The sequence below is a fragment of the Gymnogyps californianus genome, chromosome 1 (assembly GCF_018139145.2).
Source record: "Gymnogyps californianus isolate 813 chromosome 1, ASM1813914v2, whole genome shotgun sequence".
Classification (NCBI taxonomy): domain Eukaryota; kingdom Metazoa; phylum Chordata; class Aves; order Accipitriformes; family Cathartidae; genus Gymnogyps; species Gymnogyps californianus.
This window is the reverse complement of record NC_059471.1, coordinates 105,058,221-105,080,073: the sequence shown is the minus strand read 5'-3', so window position 1 is coordinate 105,080,073 and position 21,853 is coordinate 105,058,221. Positions and strand designations below refer to the sequence as shown.

General features: G+C 39.7%; 1 protein-coding gene across 1 annotated transcript in view; it reads right to left on the bottom strand.

Moving 5' to 3' along the window:
- Nucleotides 1-1,807: 1,807 nt before the first annotated feature.
- Nucleotides 1,808-21,853, bottom strand: part of ADAMTS5 (ADAM metallopeptidase with thrombospondin type 1 motif 5) — a 40,068-nt gene continuing 20,022 nt past the window's right edge. The window contains exons 3-8 of the mRNA XM_050908669.1: nt 14,419-14,586; nt 8,046-8,329; nt 6,605-6,788; nt 5,978-6,153; nt 4,949-5,124; nt 1,808-2,384 (exon numbers count right to left, since the gene is read on the bottom strand). Of these exons, the coding sequence (XP_050764626.1) occupies nt 1,808-2,384; nt 4,949-5,124; nt 5,978-6,153; nt 6,605-6,788; nt 8,046-8,329; nt 14,419-14,586 (1,565 nt within the window). The remainder of the gene's footprint in view (nt 2,385-4,948; nt 5,125-5,977; nt 6,154-6,604; nt 6,789-8,045; nt 8,330-14,418; nt 14,587-21,853) is intronic.

The window sequence follows — 21,853 nt, the reverse complement described above, 5'->3', positions numbered from 1 at the left end:
CCTGCCCTTCTTGCTACACATGCCTACAAGTTTTCTCTACTGATTTCATGATTGGGATTTTCAGAAGAGCCTGGGGTATTTCAGTGCTCGAGTACCGCTGACTTACAGCTGTAAGGCTTGTCTGAAAATCCTCCTGCAGTCTCATACTCTCCTCTGTGGATGAACGAAGGAATAAAAGACAGATGGGATTCTATTTTCATCAGTGTATTATAACCATTTCTTTTGGTACCTGTTATCCTAGGGCTTAATTCAAAGTCTGCTGATACAAAAGGAAGCAATTTTAACAGGGTTGCTATGAGGCCTCCACCTGTTACCTGCATAAGGTGAAATGCCCATCCTCGGTCACAGAACTTCTACCAGACAATAACGGGATTCAGAAGTTGCTGCCAATGAAAACTATTACCAGCTACTGCCTGTACTGTGGAAACAGTCTTACTGATATTGGGCAAGTCCTCCACATCCTGATGTGGTTTGACTTCCTAGTGACCCCTCTTCCTCCCAAATGTGGTAGATACACAAAACATGAATGCCTTCTATAGCTTTAAAAAAACCCCAAAACACACACAAAACAATCAAAAAAGACAAATAGTTACAAACTTTTGCTGGTAAGATGAATACCAGAGTTAGGCATGATCGACAAAACAGTGATAAAATATTAACTGCTTGCTGTGTTTTTTTGACCTTTATAGCCTCTTCAAAAGATGCAGGTACATTACACATTGTTAAGGTGGAAGCCATAGAGAAAATAACAGAGAAAGCAGTTGAACACAGCCTCAGAATATCTGAGTTAGAAGACACTTGATTATCTTACCTGTAATTTTTGGTTCTCTAACTAGTTTCTATAAAATACAGTATGCCTTTGTTTTATGGAAAGAAGCTGCTAGCAGCTATTGTTCATCGACCACAAAGACCCCAAGCTGTGACACAGCTGGAACTAGTGGAAGGTTTACAAGCAAAGTGTACACAAATTGCTCCTAGCAGCCAAATCCTCCTTCTGTGTGTGTCTGACAGACACATGGCGAGCAGTTGCTGATGGTGCTGGTATTTGAGCAATGGACATGTGGGGATCCCTGGTCTGCAAGCTGCTGCAATGCTCCTTCTGAGAATTTCTTGGTGGAAACACAGTATTTGTCATAGAATAATGATCTGCTGTCAGGAATTTCCTAGCATGAAAATGTGTTTCCTTTTGTCAAAACCAAAAGGTATTACTTCTTAAAAACAGCAGCAAGCTCTTCATTTTCCAGTAAAACATCTGCGGCCCTTTCTGAAGAATGGACCAAGTCCACGAGGGCTGCAGATATACTTTGGTCAATCACTTTGCTTATGTAGTTTGTCTTTTGATTTTTTAATAGAACCAAGTGATATAAAGTGACATACCAAATGAAAGATATTTACAAAACAGTATAAAATAAGCTATTGTGGTATCATGAGTACATGTGACGTTTTCTAAGGACATACTGTATTAGAGGTAGGTGAAAAAGGGGAGATGATTCTATAACCTTCAAATATCCCAGGATCCTCCATTCACTAGTTTTTCTTCTTTTGCATTATTTTATTTTATATTTTTGCAGACACAGAGGGCTTATAACAACTTTAATGCTTAGTTTTTTGACATATTAAGATCACCCTACTATTATTTAAAGCAGTGCACATCTTCCTTTGGTCCAAATAGGCAGATTCTGCCCATAATTTGAGATTGTAGGTAAGTACATTGAAGCCTTTGCTTCTCTCTGTCTGGGCAGACCTAATACCAGTATGTCAACAATGGCTTATTCAAACCTCTTTTAAAGAAGATCACAACCACAGGTTAACACTTTTTCAACAAGCACTGTTTAAATGCTGATGGTCTCTGAGAGAGAAGACATCCCTTAGCTAATTTTCCATGCCCGTCTTTGCACTGGACAGTCCTGGTGTGCCACCCTGTGTCGCATGTTCGAGAACAAGAAAGCCACGGCCCCGTAACCCAGCGGGGTTGCATGAGCTGTGGAGTTACTTTGCTGCTGCCGCTGCTGCCACTGCTGGTGACAGAGTTAGTCATTTGCCCTTGCTTCTTTGGCACGAAGAAACTATAGCGGACATCCACTGGTTGAGTTGGATCAGTCGCAAGTATCTGCACAATAAGAACCTCTTTTGTGGCAGAGTGTCCCATTGCGTGCAAGAAATCATCTTTGTGACTCCAGCCGCTGTAGTTCATGACAGTCCCGTTGATGTCAATGATTGTTTCCGAAGTGGAGATCATATATTTCCCATTGACAAGGTACTCACCGTTTTTCTTTTTCAGGGCCAGGTAGGCAGTGAACCTGCTCTGGTCCTTAGTCTTGAACTGCCGAACTTTGATGTGGGTCGCCCCTTCCGGGATTTTCACTACATCTGTGTAGCCCTTGCTGAACGAAGGAAAAAAACAGAGTATTCAGTAGCTAGTGTGAAATAAGCCTCAAGTCTTACTGCAACACCTAATGAAGTCACTGGCATGACACACCTTGCTTCGTTGCAGTTCAGGCCCTGAATCCATCTGGTTTGAGGCTCATCTAAGATTAATTTAACCAGGTTCCACTGTTTGTCTATTGTATTGTTCTTTATGTTCTTGAAGAAATTTCTACTGCACTTATTTCAAATTGCTTAATCTTCAGCTTTAGTAACGATTTTACGTGAGTCAGATACAAGACGAATGAAAAATAACAGATAGCTTATGTATTTCAGCAAAGGGTGGGAGATATGAAATACGATGCATGCTTTGCCTGCCAAGGAAAAGATAATGAGATATGCATTGGTTACAGCTGTTTCTTGCTGTCTTTGCTATAATGATGATTAAGGAAAGCATGAGCAGAGTAACAGCTGGGTAGAGGCACCTTGGGAACATTTAAAAATAATCTTGATCACTGAGAAAAAATTTGTTTACTTTGAAATTCATAAAGCCGAAGATTAATTGTCAAGTGTCTAATATGAGCTGCACCCAAATGTTTAATTTGTACCATCACAGAGTTCTCTCTGTTGCTACTTATGAAGTATCTTAATTCAGATTTAACTCTTCTAGTGAAAGTGACAAGCATTCAAAACCTACAAGTGTGCTGGAACTTATCACTATCTCAAGTATGTTATTTATTTTAACTTCACTGATATATAGAAAAAATCTAAAGACTATACATAGCTGTAAGCTACCAGCTGGACTTTGGAGACATGTATTTTCATTTCTAAACCTGTGACAAAACTATTCTGCAAGTATCTCATATCTGAAAAGTTCAGTGCTGAAACTTCTAGGAAAAAAGGAATGAGAAAGCTCACCAGTCTCATTTCAGTTAAAGGCATGATTTGAGGAGTAAGATGGTAACTTCATAAGAAGAATTATAATAGAATCTCTCCATTTCCAAGTATATCTATGCTACAAATCTGGCCTCACTGAAATTCATGGAGTCCCTTTAACGTTTTTGCTGGAGCCTGGATTCCAGCACAAGGATCATTACTGAATCACATGAAGTGTATCTCACACTGTCTTCTTCATTTGGACATCCCGACAGTTCAATATTTACAAATTGGAAAAGATTTGGTTTATATAATTACTAATTTGGATGGAAAAATCATTCTTTTTGGCAGAGGTGTTTTGGCATCCTTAGGTGAGTAATCATTGGTTTACCAGGAAGAAGATTAGTGATGTTTATTTTTAGAATAAATTGACTCTCAAAGCCATTTTTGACTGCTATTAATCAGTATGTCGAAATGTATAGAAATAAAAGGTCATTTCAGGAGTCAGATTTCAACTTCTGGTAGCTTTCAAGATGCTATGTAAGAATTTGGAAGATATAAAACAAAATCAAGTTTATGTACATTTTAAAAGATGACACACTAATGCAGTCACAGATACTGAGTAGAAATTGTCAACTGAAAGTTTCTAAGAGTAGACCACTACAGCATTCCTTTCAGACCTTGGAATCTATATAAATGATAATTAAAAATCCTCATTTTTCTATGAATCTTAAGACTTGAAGAGGGAGGAAAACAAGAGTTCAGACAGAAAGCAGACTTACTTGACATTGGTATCTCAGTACAAAGCTTACTGCTGCCCTCAATGTGGTCAGGGAAAACCATGGGGGCAGTTCCTTTTATTTTACTTGTATTATTATAGTTAAAAGCTGAACTCTGACAGAAAAATGTCTTATGGATAACTGCTATAAATATTTTGACTTAAAAAAAAAATCCATCTGGAGATCAATATTATGCCAATGGACACGAAGGGATATAGCAAATGCCATGCTTAAGCCTATGTTTACTTCTGACATCTCATCTCGTCATCTAAGCTCCACATATACTCAGCAGTGTGAAAAGGTGTTTTTAGGGTATAATCCCGCTCAGCTATTAAGGAAGACTTTTACAGCTGTTCTCTAATGCTGTCTGCTTCTCTCCACTAACTACACAAGGAATCCATGTCACTAAATCATGTGGGATGTCCTCATCGTCATTCAAAGTTAGATGAGAGGAAACACATTCTCAGCGTGTAACTTGCTAACACAGCATCACCTGGGAAATGCAGAGTTTCAGAGATACCCAGATTATTCTGACCCCAACACCTTCTGATTCACTCCTCTCTTCCCTTTCCTCTCTCCTCTAGAAACCATGAGCCATCTGACACAGCAAGATTAGCAAGTAGCACAAGATGCTGTGCCTTATTCTAGGCAGACTTCCTATTAATGGGGTGCTCACCTGTATCACTGGCACTTTGTGTCAGAAATGAACTGGGTACAGTGTTTTGCCAGTTGATTATTTGCCAGTTTCGGGGTAATGTTAAGAGGCTAGCTGTAAACATCTGGAAAGTGCAATAAAGCACAGGCAATGTACTTTTTTGCTCGATCTTCATATGAAAGCAAATTGCATTTAGAGACAGAAAGAAAGCAAGCACATAGCAGAGTTACTATTTGCACAACAAGATACATTTACTAACACTCAAGATCAATACCTCTTTTTGGTAAAGGTTCCCATGACTTTTGTGCAGCTGGAATTGTCTCCTCCACACACTCCGCATTTGTCATACTGGAGCTTTGAACCGATGATGCCATCGCAACCAGTTCGGATGCATTTTCCCCGGACGCAGACTGAATTACTGTACGGTCGACATTCAGTACCATCAGATACCTAGGCAATCAAATGACCGTTAGTTAAAACTACTCTGGTAAAGATTTGCTTTTGTGAATCTGACTGGCAAAACCGAGTTAGTTATGTCACCTACTCAGAACAGAGTGCCTACCCTGACAGACCAGCCTGAGTTTCTCTAACATTCCCAGCACAAAAGCAGATGAAATTTAGCAAAGGGCTAAAAGCAATGACAGGTAACTCCACCGTAAGACACTAAAATGACCCTGGCTTTAATGATGATCTCACAGCTTATTAATAATAACAATAACAGTACTTGCAGATAGCCTTGAATTTGAGTTATCTACACCTAAATGTTACCTTCGTAACATTTAGAGGCAGAAAACTGCAAGTATAAGCGTGGGAGACATTTCAGTTCGAATTGCATCTGATATAACAAACTGACCAGAAGTCACATCTATACTAATTGGCTAATTATTCTACATTAATTATAGAATAGTAACTCCACAAGAGTTACTCTGGACTCCCTTAACATAATTCAGGGTAAAACTTATTCTTTTACTCATAGTACTCCTTCTCCAGAAAACCCCAGAATGACAGATGACTCTCCAGGCAGAAACCCCTTTATCCACTACTGAAAACAAACTAGTGCAGAGTGCATTAAGAGGCCCATGTTTTTCATGAATCCACATATTGAGATGTGGAAAAACTTATCTCATTTTAGAGGCCAAGTCTGGTCCTAATGTATAACCAGTGGAGCAAACCATTAAATCTAATCACAGTTAAATCTTTTAATCATATGATTAACTTCTTTTCCCTTGTTGTAGGGAAAGATTTCTAAGATACAGGACACTTCTAAACTGGAACATGAAATCATGATTGGAGATGCCATTACCTTCTGAGAAAATACCACATAATAGCCAGTTCCTTTGGCTCGGCAGGTGAGCTTGCAAACATCTCCGGGAAGTACTCCAGCATACTTGGGGACCCATTCAACAAATGTCTTGACACCCTTTGCATCAGACTGATAGCCATTCCTTGCTTCACACTGCTCTTGTCGAAAAGATTTAGCTGTAGAATTATTCACATCATTAGTGACTATTTCAGACCACACTGCAAATATCATTATGCCCTTCTATTATTCCAATTTCTTTTTTACATAATTTTTAAGTTATGTCACTTCACCTCTTTACTTAGAACTGGCCTTCAAATCCTTCAACTGTTTTAGCTTGGAAATCTTCCCATGACATAATAAGCATTAAAGGACTAAAGTTTGCATTACGGTTCATTTTCCAGGACTGAAATTTCTTTTCATTCAAGTGTCCTTTCTGTATGGCGTTAGGGTGGGGATGGAGGAAGAATTATGGTATTGTATTAATGATGACTGTCTTGCCCTGGTAAATACATTTTGGAGAAACCACAATGGACCTTTGTTGTTTCCTTTCACAGTAGATGTTCAATATTTACTATCTATGAACATAGCGGCTGGAGCATGAAGGCACTTTGGCATGAAGGCACGTACCATTTGCTGGGCAGGGTCCGACGTTGCAGGAGCGGTAGATGGCCCTCTTGCCAGTGCAGTACCGGCCGTTGTTTCTAGGAGCTGGATTATTGCAGTGACGATAAGCAAACTGAACTCCTCCGCCACAGGTACGGGAGCACTGTCCCCAAGGTCCCCAGGACCCCCAGTTACCATGGCTTGAAGCCTGAAATATATGGAACAGTGGGAGGTAAGGACATCATCCAAGTGTGAATAAAGGTGCTACATCTCAAAGACATTGCTAATGTTTTCCTCAATTGAAGGCGATTCCTTGGTCATTTTAATCAGGGATAACAGGTCTTAGGAGCCTTCTTTCTCCCAGCAGAGTTAATTTCTGTCTTTTGTCTGCACATTGATGACATCTCATTTGGCACTGTGCATGCAAAGGCAATACTAGGCCTTGCTCTGCACAGCTGCCTTCAGCCTGTTTCACGGAAGACACCCATGCACCAGAAGTAGTGCCCATAGTCTCAAGTGCTGCTCTCTTGTTTTTTGCTATTCCTACCAATAGGGCCCCTTAAACTAGCTCCAGGGGATCTGGCTCCCAGAATATGTTCATAAGGCTAACCTATGATTAATTAAATGCAATTATTGTGATGTGTAGGTATTGCTCCAAATTACTGGCAAGAGATGGAGTTGTCAGATACAGTTTGCAACTCTGCTAAATTGGCTACCTAGAAAGAGTATTGCAACAGCTTGCAGAAGTATGTAATTCCATAAAAAAGGTTGTTATAAGGGCTGTAGCTTGATTTGAATGACTCTCATAGTTTGCAAATATCTTCATAAAGCTCTACAAGTCCGTACCTCTTCTGTGGGTATAACAGAAGGGGCAGTGCTACTGTCTACCCAGTAAATTTAGAAGTATCTGAACTGTGCAGTTGACAGTTCTCATGAACCTGGGGACTCTTCAGATGTATAAAGTTGACAGAGGGGACTCTGTCACTGGAGGTACGAACTTTTCTGCTCCAGAAATTACATTCTGGATGAACTTCATCCACCTTTCTCTCACTAGAGTTAGGGCCCTCGGGCCTTTCAGATGAGGGCTGTAAATTAAATTTACAGATTTAATTTACCTCGCAGTCCCTTTCCAAGAAGTCAGGAAGTCAAGGACCTAAGAATAGGTCCTTGACAATCTTTCTGTATGTCCTGAGACCTGCCTTACTGAATGGGTAAATCCTCTACTATGAAGGAATGCTCCCAGTTTTCCAGGAATGAAGGCTTTTGTACTTCAAGAAGAAAACATGCTTCCTGAAACTCAGCAGTGTTTTTCCTATATCCCTCACCAATAACACTCCAATTACATGCTAAAAAATAAGGCAGCTTTCAGTCTGACTTCCATAAAGTCCCTTTCACTCCCACAAAAATCAGCGCCTTTGAGAATCATGCCTTTTAAAATTCCCTAGGGTGACAGCTGGTAACTTACTGAGTAGTATTTCTTCTTGGTTTTGTCAACACATTTTCCCTGGAGGCAGATCCTCCCTTTTCCACATGGTGTTCCCTCCACAGCAGGCAGTTTCTTAGTCAGACAAACCATCTGACCTTGGCGCACAACTGCACACCAGAGGCGAGAGCACACATCCATACCGGGACACACTGTGTATTCGGGTCCAAACGCCAGTTTGCACTGACGAATGGCATCATAGGTTTGTCCAGGAAGCTCCTCGGGGCCCAGGATCTGCTTTCTCGGTTGGTCCAGCAAACAGTTACCTAAAAGAGCAAACCAACCTATTATTACTCATTTCCTAGTTTTCTCTGCAGTGCTGCAAATCTGTCATTCAAGTTAGGCAGACCGATAATGACAGCGAACCTCATTCAAAGGACGCTGATGTGAACGGAAAGGCTCTCTGAGGTGTCATCAGGTTTTGGACAAGGTCATGCTATTGCAACTGTGTTCTCACCCAGCAGCGCACCAGGTGTCGAGCTGCCTATTTCCAATCTGAGGGTGTAAATGAGTTTTACTCAGGTCCCTTTGGCCTTTCATCCTAGTTTCCTTTATTTGAATTGACTCTGAACATGTTCCACTCTATTTATCAGTTTGTGATTTAAGGAATGATCAAGACTCATGGCAAAGTAAGCAAAGTTGTCATTTGAATTTTGAGACAGAATGTCAGAAATGGTAAAGCTCCTAAAGGGATGCCAGAAAAATCACAAAAACCAGACTTATAGCCAATGAGGCACTTACAAAAAAACAAAGGAAGAAAACCCCAACAGATCAAAGGAAAAATATAAGCTGCATATCAAAACTAATGTTGGAGGTAAATCTGGACTGGGCTTTCCTTGTAAGGAATGATACTTGGCTGCTTCTGGACTTAGTTTGAAGAGGGCTATCCATTTTATAGAAAAATACATAAATAACAGAAAGAAAAGAAAAGAAAAAAATAGCGTAAACATAAAGAATTGTATATGTGCTTTGAGATATATTGCAGAGGTCAAGATTTGTCTGGCACACTCTAAAAATGAGAATTCACATTTAGGTTCTAGAGGATCTGCTGATAGATTTTTTTTTACTATTGAAAATCTCACTTGTTGACATGCAGAACTATTTATTCAGTGTAACCTCTTTTACACTTCATGAAAGGGATATGCGGTCCGGGCAAGCTTCACTAATCCTTGGCCAAAATAACTTACCACAATTTACCTCACTTTGGAACCTACACCAGTATTCTTCAGTTGGATCATGGGTGAAAAAAGGCTATCTATAAAAACCTCACTATTTACACAAAATGGAATAGAATTTCAAGCTACGGCAGTGAATTTAAACAAACCAAATACCCCATCTCTCAATGGCTTGGGTTTTCCCTCCAGAACACACACTTACTGCAACTGTTCTTTTTTTCCTCTAAAGACTAAGGCCATTTAGCCAGATCAGCCAAAAATTCTTTCTGCATCATCACTTACTACCAAAAACCTCTCTGTCTTGTTAAACCTGTTCCGTTTGTCCTTTGCTGACCCTGATTTACCCTGACCTTATCTTTAATCTGGATTATGCTGACTTTTTTAATGCAGACAAGGTGTGCCAATGCTAACTGATGAGCTGAGTGCCATGAAATGAAGATAATTAAAAGTACCCTAGCGTTCAAAGCCATGTCTCTAATAATTTTACACTTTTTGGCACCCAAACACGGACATGAGGATGTGGTGATGAGTGAGCGAACACTGATTTTTTTTCTGGAGTTTCTGAAAAGGACATAATTGGCAAAAGCTGCTGTCAAAAATCCACTTTGTAGAAGTAAGTAACAGCAGAAGTCCTACTTCATATACCTTGTGATGAGGGAGGAAGCTAATACAGTCCTAGGGCAGTGATGGGAAGGCACTAGCGTGTCAACATCCAGTAGTATACACTACTATTGTATATATACTGCAGTTTATCAAACTCCTAAGTGGAACCGTTATTCAGTATTTTAAAACATTGTAATAATACTTAATTTCACCATGACAGACACTGCTGCCCATCACTGAGATTTACCATGACTGACATGACTGGAAACGTAAATTTAGAGAAAAAAGAAAAAAAAAGTCACAGCCTTGCATATACTTGATCTCTCAATCATTTTAGTTAACACCCATTTGAATACCTTTCCCATGTGAATAACAAACAGGTTTCACAAGCTTACATAGCAAATACAGCATTTTTTCACCTCCAGAACACAGGGGAATGAGATCCAAACTTCTCCTTAACCGATACTGCTCTGAGGAAACATGTATAATTTCTATAAAGCCAGGTGTTCCAGCTGATCTCACATGATAAATTCAAAACTGAAGATAGCAAAGGCCCCTAAGGATTCCTCACAGGAAAAAAAAAAAAGTCTTTACATTTATAGATAGTAGCAGTGTCTAAGTTTAGACAGCCTGCAATGAAGTCCAGGTGTTTTTACCACCAGCTGGTCCAACCTCCTACTTGTAATGGTCAGAAAAGACACAGTTAAGTTGGAGAAAGGTTTGCCCTGGGCCCCCTGGTTGAGAGGGCAGAGAGGGCTTCAATTCACTACATTATATTGCAACATACAGAGCACGTATACACTGCTATTCCCATTTTTTGTCCTAAGTACCAAAGAACATCTGTGTGCCCTGGAATAGAGCAACATTGTTGGCTGATGACAGTGTTAATTAAGCCATCTCGTTATCTCTCCTCAATGTTACGTGTAATATATCTTGGGAAAAAAAGGCAGAATAAGATGTGTGCAGGAAGCAGATAACCAGGATATAAATTAATTAAAATAGAAATAGTCCTTGTTTCAGGTTGCACAGAGCACCAAGCACTCTGACTAAACACAATAAATCGCAAGCAATCATACCACAGCCTAGTGGTTGGCATGACAATAAAGGCAATTAGTACCTTAGGAGAGGGTTGGCTAAAAGCAGATGGAAATAAATGTCACTGTCTTCTGGACACTAACGGAGCCTTTTCTTCCTAAATGTCAAACTGCTGTCTGGGGTCATCTCATGAGTGTTAAACAAACGGTGATATCATGACAATGATGTTTATAGTTCTCAGAGTGGGCCTCAGGAGACAGGGAATCAGCACCTTGATCCTCCCCAGACCTCCTGGTTGACCTTGGACAAGACATTTATATTGGGATTTATTTAGCTGACTTTAACTGTATGTAATGCTGGTGTCTGCAATTCAGTCAGCTGTCAGATGTTTCACTACCCAGGCAAAGGAGTTTATGGTATAATTCAGCACCACTAATGCAACTGATGAGATCAGTCCAACCACTGATGCCATTGATTAGACCTCTCTGCACTACGATGGGAACATAAATACCCAGTTTAGGAGTAGCTACCTACATAGTAAATACCCACATTTTATGAGTTTGCTCCCCAACATCACTTTCCAAATTTAGAAAATAGGAACATCATTACTTGACAAAGTGATGTTAAGGAATTAGAGTCAAGACTGTGATGTTTTCTGTTACAGCAGTATGGGGTGAATATCTAAATCTATATGGGAAATTTACTTAAAGCTTTGATAAGACATTGACTGTTCTTTTGTAGTAGAATACTGCTCACAGATCCAAACTTCTGGACTTCATTCACATTTCATTATGCTTACCCATAAGGAGCAGCAGATGAAGCACTTTATTTCCTCACACCAATGCTGCCATGCCCTGTTTGTCACAAAGCACAATTCATAAGCTCATGCTCATTCAGACCAAAAGCCCAGTGCAAACTGCTTATGCTGCCTATCAGAGAATAGATGAGTCTTCTCTTGTTCGGTGTTTCCCACATAAGCTTCCTGTAACTGCAAAATCTGGTCACAAACATCCTAAAAGCCTGGTATGTGAATATCTGTATTCTTTTGTTGCAACTGCTATTTTGTGCCTTCCTTATCTACATTATGCTTGCAGCACTGCTCAAAATTACACCTGAAAGGTTAAGGTTTTTTTCCTCTGCCTAGCAGCACTTGAGAGAGGGAGGATTTTCTTCTTTATATGGGAATATTGCAGGGAAGCTCCTTCTTGAAAACAAAAAGGGAGGGAAAACACTGCAACTATATGACAGTACATCTGCCCCAACTAAGAAAAAAAAATGAGCAACCCAAAAAGCAGACACATGCTTATTCTGAAGGAAACACGGAAATATGGCACGTTTGTACTGTTTTACTATCAGCCCAAAGCAGTCTGAAAGGCAGCGTCATGCTCTACTAGGATCCTGTGGTTTCTGGTACACTCAGCGTACATTACAGATGAGAATTGTGGAGCTATGGAGTAATTCACTGGCTGGAAGAAGAAAATAAAACCAGAAGTCCCCTTCCTAAAATAACGCATGTCCTTTCAGCACAATAATTTGAAGAAACTGCAATTTAAATCATTGACTTCCGTTTTTACTTCATAGATAGTGTTTGTGTTCTGTTAAGACAAATCTTTGATTTAAAATAAATAACTGAAAAATGATAAACTTCTACAGAAAAGGAAGCCTGTTACTTAGAAAAGGTCTCTGAAGGCCTGATCTATCAAGCAAAGAGATTCCCTAAACATTGTGTATTTGAAATCACACCAATAGCATCAGTAATAAAATTAATTCCCAGAGGACTATGGACCTCTGTGACGAGACGTTCAAATTTTCTATGAATTATTTCATCATATCGATAACTCTTTGAGACATGCCTGAGTGACAACTACTCATGAGTAGTAGAAAGGGCAACGTACCCTAACCCATCCGTTAACAGACTGAGAGATCCTAAGCCCTTTACATGCAGCAAAGGATACATGACTGTGAAAAGTATCAGCAGTTGAGGACGGCCAAACTTCCTGTACAGGAAGTCAGCACTCATGATGAACAAGGAGACCATAACACAGCTCTAAAGGAGGTGAAGCCCCTGCCTACTTTTACTGAAAAAAACCTGGCACAGTTATATTCTTAGACCTGTAGGACTGATTTTTACAGCCCCCTCTTACTTCCACATTGAGACTGGGTCCAGCTCATGGATAAGGGTCCAAATTTCAAGCATCCCCCCCAGGTACAAACAAGCCAAAGGTGAGGTGGGTGGGAGAAATGCTCTCTTTGCTTTCTTTATTGTTGGAGAAAGTAGCTAGCTGGATGCACAGTAAAGAGAAGTCGCCAGGTCACAAAGAAAGGGAAAAAATGAGAACAAACTTTCTACTCGCCTGCAGCAGGAGAGGAACAGAAGAGAAAACGTAGTTTAGAGTTCCTTGCACTCTCTAAGAGGTCACTCATGGATGGCGAGGCAGGTCCCTTTTTTTACCCCAGTGAACTGTACTGCACCTCAGTAACCAAACTCAAAAAGGAAAGTTCTCTTCATATGTGGAAACTAACTTGGTAATATTAAGTCAATGCCAGAGCAATATGGACCATAAAACAGGACAGTACAGATTAATGGATCTAATAAAAGTGAGAGAAAAAATGAAGTCATTCTCCAATAGAGGAAAACAGGAGAAAATATTTCAGAGCACTGAAATTAGCCGACAAAATATTTAAAAGCAAAAAAACCTTTACATTCAGCAGACATACCATACTTTTTATCCATAAGCATTTCGGTTACCATAACAACTTCATCCATTCACTCAATTATGTCATTTTTATCTCAGCATTTTGGAATTTGAATGGTTTGTTTAAGAACTGCAGTTGCTTTGGGAGCACAATGAAGACTTTAAAGTTCATTAAAGAGTGAAGACTATGCTTTTTTATTACTACTTTTGGAAAATGAAAGTTTTGCACTTATTCTCCAAAGGGTAAATGACATATTTAACAAATAGTTGTTACATGACTTGGATGGTAAGCTTCTGGGGCAGAAGTAATCTTTTATCATGTACAGCACAGAGGAGTCTTTATTCTTGCTTACAGCTCCTCTACATAAACATAATAAATAAAATGGCATTATAAACGTAATAAATGTCATTAATGGTAACAAGAACACATACGCTCTGCTCATATCTGTAGTCTAATGCTAAGAAGACCACATCACCCATTTTCATTTCTGTGAGGAAAAAGCCATTTCCTTGTGTCCTCTGTTTAAAGTACTCTCTGAGCTCATATCTGTGGCATTTGGGAAGACAAGACTAATTTCATGCTTTTAAAAAAAACTCTCCGTTTTCCAAACCAAATTATTGCCAACACACACTGCTTCAAATCTTTCTTTTCTCTTGCATTTGAACCATGCAAAGGGAGGGTGAGACTCTGCCAGCCTTTTAGACCTTTGCCTTGTTTTGTAAGCGCTTCCAAGATCGTCCTGAAGATGAGCAAGGAATGAACAAGCTGGTATAAAATGTTTTATTAAAAAAATAGATCACAGTAAAAACTAACACGTTGCTGACACAAAGTGTGATAATACATACCATGACCATCATCGAAAAATTCTGTTATAGTTGCTGAAGTGCATTTGGACCAGGGTTTTGAAGCATCGATGCTAGTCAGAATGGAGGACATCAGGCGCTTATCTTCCATGGAACCAAAGTTCTCCTCACAAAATTTGGAGTCATCATGGGAAAGTCCAAGCAAGTGCCCTATAGAAATGAAACAAATAAATAAAATGATATGACTATCCATAACAGAGTTTCCAGCTGGAGCTCACAGTCAAGGTAAAATGAATTGTATAATTCATTCTCAAATTTTGAACAGCAGCCCAAAGCAGGCCACTTAAAACATGGTATCTCTGCTTGAAGACAAAAAAGCTGCAACAGTTTACACCACTACATATAGCAAGAAAGTAATGCCATCAGCTGACACATTATCAAACTGTCCTAACTGAAACCTGATGAAGACTAAAGTGAACTGTACTCATTTATATTAGTCAACAATTTGGTTCTTACCGTTTTTCCAAATCATCTGCAGCAAGAAAGACTAGTACTTCACTCTGTAAAGATGTTCTGCAACTGTCTAGAAAGGTGCTACAATATCTTTCTAAATGGACAAAAAAGCTAGTATTTATGGAGCAACTAAACAAACTGTGTGTAAATTCTTAAAGTGCACTCCTCACTGAAGTGCGAGTACCCTCAACAACACATCAAACAATCTGAATAATGTTTTCAAATAGTCTCTTCCATGTAGAGAGTCTTGTTTTGTGGGAGGGTGCTTTTTAGTATTGTTTTGGTTAGGGTTTTAGTTTTGCTGGTTGTTACTTTTAAATGTATATGATACTGGATGTTTATACTCCAGAACACAAAATAATGTGCACGCAAAGCAGCACCTGATGGAACTTGCAAAAATCCTTAATGTCAAGGGGAGTTCAGCCCAGTGCGAGATGAGTTCCTATAAGTGCAACAGCAACCTTTTCTGTAGACCAGTGATCCCCATCTTCTCTAGTCTCTGGGCAACAATAATAGATTGCAGGCAACACACTTTGTTCCCTCTGTAAACGTCAGGTTTAACTTTAATTTCCATGCCCACATTGGATTATTTCACAGCCAACTTACTATCCAGGAGGTAGAAGACTGAATGGGAACCAAAGCTGCAGGGAGCTCAAGCCTGAACTTAACACTCATAGTCTTCAACCTGGGCCAGATGATTAATCAGACATCCAGGGCTAGACCAAGAGTGCTTTAAAGATAAGGACAAAGACCACCCATCAAAGCCACTGCAGAGAAATAAACCTGATGCCCTCAAACAGCAGTTGAAAAGACACATTGTATTATTCTGCGATAAATAAAAGCCTTCTACGTACCATCGGCTTCCTGTTTTGGTATAACTGCTGTAGACCAGCTGTAAGGTGACACAAGTACAGACACTGATGGCAGGATATCATATTCTGATATCTATAGTGATAGGCACGACAACAGTAATCACAATAATAATACCTAGAATACAGGCTGGAAAAGAAGAAAATCAGCAAATTTTACCTATTTGCCTTACATAAACTTGCTGTTATGTTGTTTTCATCTGCTTTGGGGGAAAAGCCAACAGGAAAGAGATGGAGGCAGCACTCACTGCCAAGCTGTAACTGAGATTAGGAAAGTAGCTATCTGACCAGAAGTCTGTGTTAAGGCTGCAGGAGATCAGAATTCAGGATTTCTGTCCTGTGAGAGAAGCCAAGGTATGATCTGGCAGCTTTACTCACATGCTGGGTTCCTGACCTAAAGATGGAGCTACAGGAAAAGTGACAAGAGGACCTTGATCTATCATTTCTAGTTGTACCAGCGATGACTGAGAACAGCCAGTCTGTCTTCTGCAGCTACTGAATCCCCACTGGAGGAGAGGTGGGAAGGAGAATGAGGAGGGCATTTCTCTTTTTTTCTCTCTTCCCCTGATGTACACACATTTACCAACATCATTCAAATACAGCTACTATTTGAATAAAAGGCCCTGTAGTATTATAAATGCTAGTAAGAATCTATTCAAGGAACCCGGGTTAACACTGATGAGAGTTAATACTCCTTTCCCTGTTACTACTGTTGCTAATTGGTATTGCAATGCTATACCACAAGTACATTGCTGCAAAAACATAATGAATGAAACTTTCATACTGAAGGCATGTCTAATTACTAGTGTGTTTTATATGCAAGATTTGGGCTTATTTTTTTCTGATAGGTAAAACCACTTTCCTTTGGCAATACTTATTATATATGGGCCAGATAATGCTATTCTTTGCACTGAGACACAGCTGAATATCAGTAGGTACATGTCAAGTTTCAATCTGATATAGCACTATATAAATACTTGCTCTGAAGAGATGACAAGATCTTTGTTTTATTTAAGCCAAATGCTGGTGTTGAGCAAAATAATTCATCAGTAAGATTATTATTTCAAACAGATGCATTTCTCTGGCAGAGTAACCAAATAATCAATGCATCACTTCTAACCTATAGAGCAAATTCTGTGGAAGAGTCACAAGCTAAGCATTTAATGAATCAGCAGCTACTGTGCCAATGAGGACTACCTCTGACTTTGCCAAAGTCCTAGACACCGACAATGAGCGTCTTCAGGAAACGCAAAGATGATGTTATTTTTGGCTGCTGTTCTATACAGTGTTATCGCTAAGCTTGTATTTGTGCTAATGCACTGAATGGCACTAGGTCACGCCTCGTGTCTGAGAACTATGAGCAGAGCTGACAGGTTAATGAACCTGAACACATGCCTAGTAGTAATATAACTAGAACCATTTTCTGCTGACATTAAATAACTCCTTGTAGCATGTTTCACCAGTGTTCTACTAACTTAAGCAAACATTTACTAGAGAGGGCTTTAGGCCTATCCTCTAGCTTTTGTTGACAGACCCCTCAATATGCGGTGCAGCTCCCCATTTAAATCAGGACTGTACACACTCTGCTTTGCAGAGCTGTTCAGGAGTTTCAGCCAGTTTCTCATATTTTACTTGAATCCGTGCACTTAAATATGCATATACTACCAACCAATTAAACAGAAATATTTGCAAAAAATTAGCCCAGCAAGCAAGAAAACACCATGCTGGTTAGACCTAAGCCTCACTATAGCAGTCTTCTCTGAGACAACTTGTATGCTTAAAGGTTGCAGGAAGAATGCTTTTGTATTTAAAGTCCCAAGACTGCTCATAGTTGTAACACTGCAAGAAATTACTTCACTGCAGCAGGCTCGTGAAACAAGGTAACGAGGTTCTGTCAGTGGAAAAGGAGTTTCATTTCTAAGTCATTGGACTTGGTACTAACAGCTCTGGGTGAATAACAAAAGCTGGAGAATTGTTCAAAAAGTTCAGCTGAATAACATCACATGGCACACAATGCACGTTCAGTGTAGAATATGAATAATAGTTGGGTGCAAACCAGCAATTTGATAACTTAGTTTTTTAGAGTGCTCAACATTTTGTAGCACCATTCAGGTCTACCAAAACTCTGGGATAGGAAGGACTCAGTCTTGTAGGGCAGAATTCAAGTTTCGTAACCTTAACACCCTCCGATACTGCTCTGCAACACTCCACCCATTTAAAATACAACTTTGCTCTCTATACGAATCCCTTTCTTGCATAACCGTACTTCCTTTCGTAATGTTGTTCATCTTAAGTGACAGACATCCCACATGAGCACATAATAAAAGACTTAATACAGTGCAGATAAGCACAGGCCCCGTTAACGCTGATGCTTCTGAATGTGCAACTTGGACATCTCTGAGTCTCTCTGCTACCTATAACATTCTTTTAACACAGTTTTTGTGCGTGTAAGTTCCTCCTTGCACCAACTTCATCAGCCCTGGCTTTGGAAAGACCTCTTTGTCTTTCCTACGAGTGTTTTTCAGCCCCGGCTTTGGAAAGACCTCTTTGTGTTTCCTACGAGTGTTCTTCAGCCCCGGCTCCTCCTGCAGTGCAATTTGTAAGCAACCTCAGCTTAGACTACCTACTGTCAGAGCAATGCGGTCACATCACATCAAACTATGGAAATCCTACAGCCACGCAATGAACGTCCCTGGAGAAGGCCAGGGAGTATATTGTTCTTTAGCTTGCTCCTGGCTTCCCTGTCTAAAGATGGTGTAGTTTCCTTCCCTCTCTGCTCTGGAGATGCGCTGACTCTGCAGAGAATGACCACTGAACTGTGGACTGAAGTTGCTCTTCTTCCTTTCTTTTTCCTCCTTCATATAGACAAAAAAAAAAAAAAATCCTTCAGCTATTAGGAAGCTTGCAGCCAAATTTCAAGCTCTTCACTTTGAGCAGAGATACTGAAATTTTTTCCATAAAATGATTGCAAATTAGTCTCCCTTGCAGAAATGGCTGGACAGTCTCTGTGGAGAAGTTCTGAGTAAATAAAGAAAATCAAATGCTTCTCAGATGACTATTCAGCACAGAACATTTCATTCCAAACGCTTTGGCAAAAGCACAGGAAACTGAAACAGGGTCATCTTCTGGAAAGTGTCAAGCTACTGGCTTCACCTTTAATTAGAGTGCAGCATAATTTCTATACTTTACAGTGATAAATGGGGTGAACTGAGGACATACCTCATTAACAATGTCTACTTTCTCATATTAAATCAGGCCATTGTTCTAATGCATGACAAGAACTAAGTCACTTACTTGGCAGACTTCAGCTTTTTGAGGAGAAGCTTCCCAAAGTATTTGTGAATCTCTCTTGTTGTTTTTAAAATTTTCAAAAATAATTTAAAAAACTCATGACAAGGAAAGTAGTAGTAAATAGTGAATAATTTCCAAAATACATAATTCTGATTGTCAGTATTTCAACTTCTAAATTAGCCACCAGTGACATTAGTGAGGATCACAGCTGTTTATAGCATTAAATATATGGATTCTAGCTCTCCATACCGATTTGCCAGTTATACCGATGTGCCAGTTGAACTGATGTGCCAGTTAACTTTGTATGTATGCTTACAAACACTGCAAATGCAACTTTCAAAGAATTTTATGGAACGAAAATTCCTAATTCTTATCACAACCTAAATCTCTCTTGGTCCTAACTTTGCCTTTTAAGGCATTCTGACCAGACTTAAAGCAGATTAAAGCATATGACAAATTTCCAATGACTCTTAAAACTGTTTTTGCATTTCATTAAAAATAATCAAAATTCAAAATATCACAGCGATCCGTAATCTCTAAATACGACCTAGCTAAGGTATGCTCTTTTTAGCACAGAAGTGAGAACAAAGTACTTTTATACCTGCACCCTTCGTCCTTTTGCATCCAAGAATTAAAGAAGGGACACTTCCCTTCCTACTTGAAAAGTCTTCCCGTCCACACCCCTTGCACGCATGAACATGCTGGTATTATCACATATTGCTCAGAACATTAGGGTGGTTTCTGGCATTTACTGGTGGGGTGCTTCCTTTCATAAGAACCAAAGTGAAAAGGTTACAGGTGATCCTTCAAGTGATCCTGTATGTAAGCCTAATTCCAGAGAAAGCTCTGGGCAAAAGCAAAGACTTAAGGAACATGAATCTTATAAAGAAGGCTTTTAAAAACAATGCCAATTTTAGCACGACACCGTTTTGTACCACTATGAACTTCAAACCAGGCTATTGAAAAAAGAAAAAAAAAAAGACTCCCAGCAGCTGTATAAAATGATGACTGATTGAGAATGGGTTAGTAGATCATCTGATGTTTTCTACTTAATGAAGCATCTTACTGGTGTTGACAGTTCCCACTGAGTGAAAATGACATAATATAATTTTACCAGCAGCATGGTGTTTAGTTAAGTTATGCTGTAGGAATGCACAAAATGGTAAAAGAAACAGATGGCGAGGGGGCAGGGTTTACCCTCATGCAAGTGAAGAGGAGCTAGCCTTCTTGTAAATTGGTTCCTTCCCAAACAGCAAAAAGACCAACCACCTAAATGGACTGACGGCCTTTCCTCACATCCTTCCTCCTCCCCTTGAAGTGAGACAAAGTGTGACTACGTCAGTAAACTGTTGAAAGCAGTATGAAGGCAACCTGCAGACTTTGGACCCTAGTATATTTTGGAACATCATCTGCAAGGGCCTCTTGGCACAGCTTAGTCTGTTTAGATCCTGAGGCAAGAAATGAAGGAGTCAACAGCAGTCATCAGCCCCTGGATCCCGTTCACCTGCACTGTCTGCATTCCTGATAGTGGACCTGGCACTGCACAAGCTTCCCTACCCCAACAACTACTGAAGGCCCCCACCCGTTACAGCCCAACAGGAAATAATACCCCCAATAGGTTCAAAAATGATTCCTACACCTTATAGGAACGGGGTGTATATTCCTAATATAAGGTGGGAATACTCCAAAGCAATTATGACAAGTCAGCTAAAACTTACATCCTCTCTAAATATCAGGACACAAAGAGCTCTGCAGGTAAATCAGGAGCACATCAGAACTATGTTGGATGTGCGGTGAAGCACAGTGCACTGCAGCTATTTTCTTCCCAGGAGCGCTGGGAAGCAAAACAGAAGTTTGGATATTTCTGAACTTTCTTCAAATATGTTGCCAGACTATCTGTAGAGGTTCTCTGAGTGAACAGCACGCAAAAATTACTCTAATCTCATTTATTTTCCACTGGTATCTCAAGGATAGGAATAAAGAAAACAGAAAGTGTCCCCAATGTACAGAAAGTAAAACCCAGCTTTTGCTAAAACACAAATCGTGGTGGCTTTTCTGGAAAAAAACCCAACAACCTTGTTTATGGACATACACAGATCTCTAGTGCTTGAACTGAATAGCACGTCAAAGTAGAGCTCTTGCACTGAATTTCACCACAGGACACGTGCAAAGTGACACAGCACGCTAAAAAATGCTGCAGGCATTGTAATTTGTTTTCTTAGAAAAGCTCAGCTCCAATGAAGCATGTGTTTTTCAGTGAGGTCATGCCTTTCACCTAGTTTTCAGTGGGGATGACCGGGGTACAAAAGAAGGTCAAGAGATTTGCCCAAGGTTACCCAGTGAGTCACTGGCTCTCACGGGATCAGGATTCAGGAAGCTCCTGGCTCAACATTCTTGGTCTGATCACCAGCCCATACCTTCTGCACAAGCCTCTTGCCCTCTCCTTTGCTAAACAAAGATGGCATGCAGTAACTCTTTTAAAATAAAACCGTTTTTTTCTGTATGTACTGTTTTTCTAACTTGTGTGAGTACTTGGCTCCTTGCTAAGAACTGCATACTGATATCACTCAGAAATCCTCTTGAAGTCATGTGAATTTTGCATAAAAAATGATGGACCTAAGCAATCAACGATTAATAAAGTTGTTTTTTTTACAAAACAGAAGTGTTTTGAATTACACAAGCTTACAAAAACCATGCATAGAATATAAAACTGGCTATTCCTCTTTCTTCATACTTGAACTTTCCTTCCAATTTTCTTTTCTTTGACTGCTATCCATCACTTATGAAAGAAAAAAGAAAAAAAA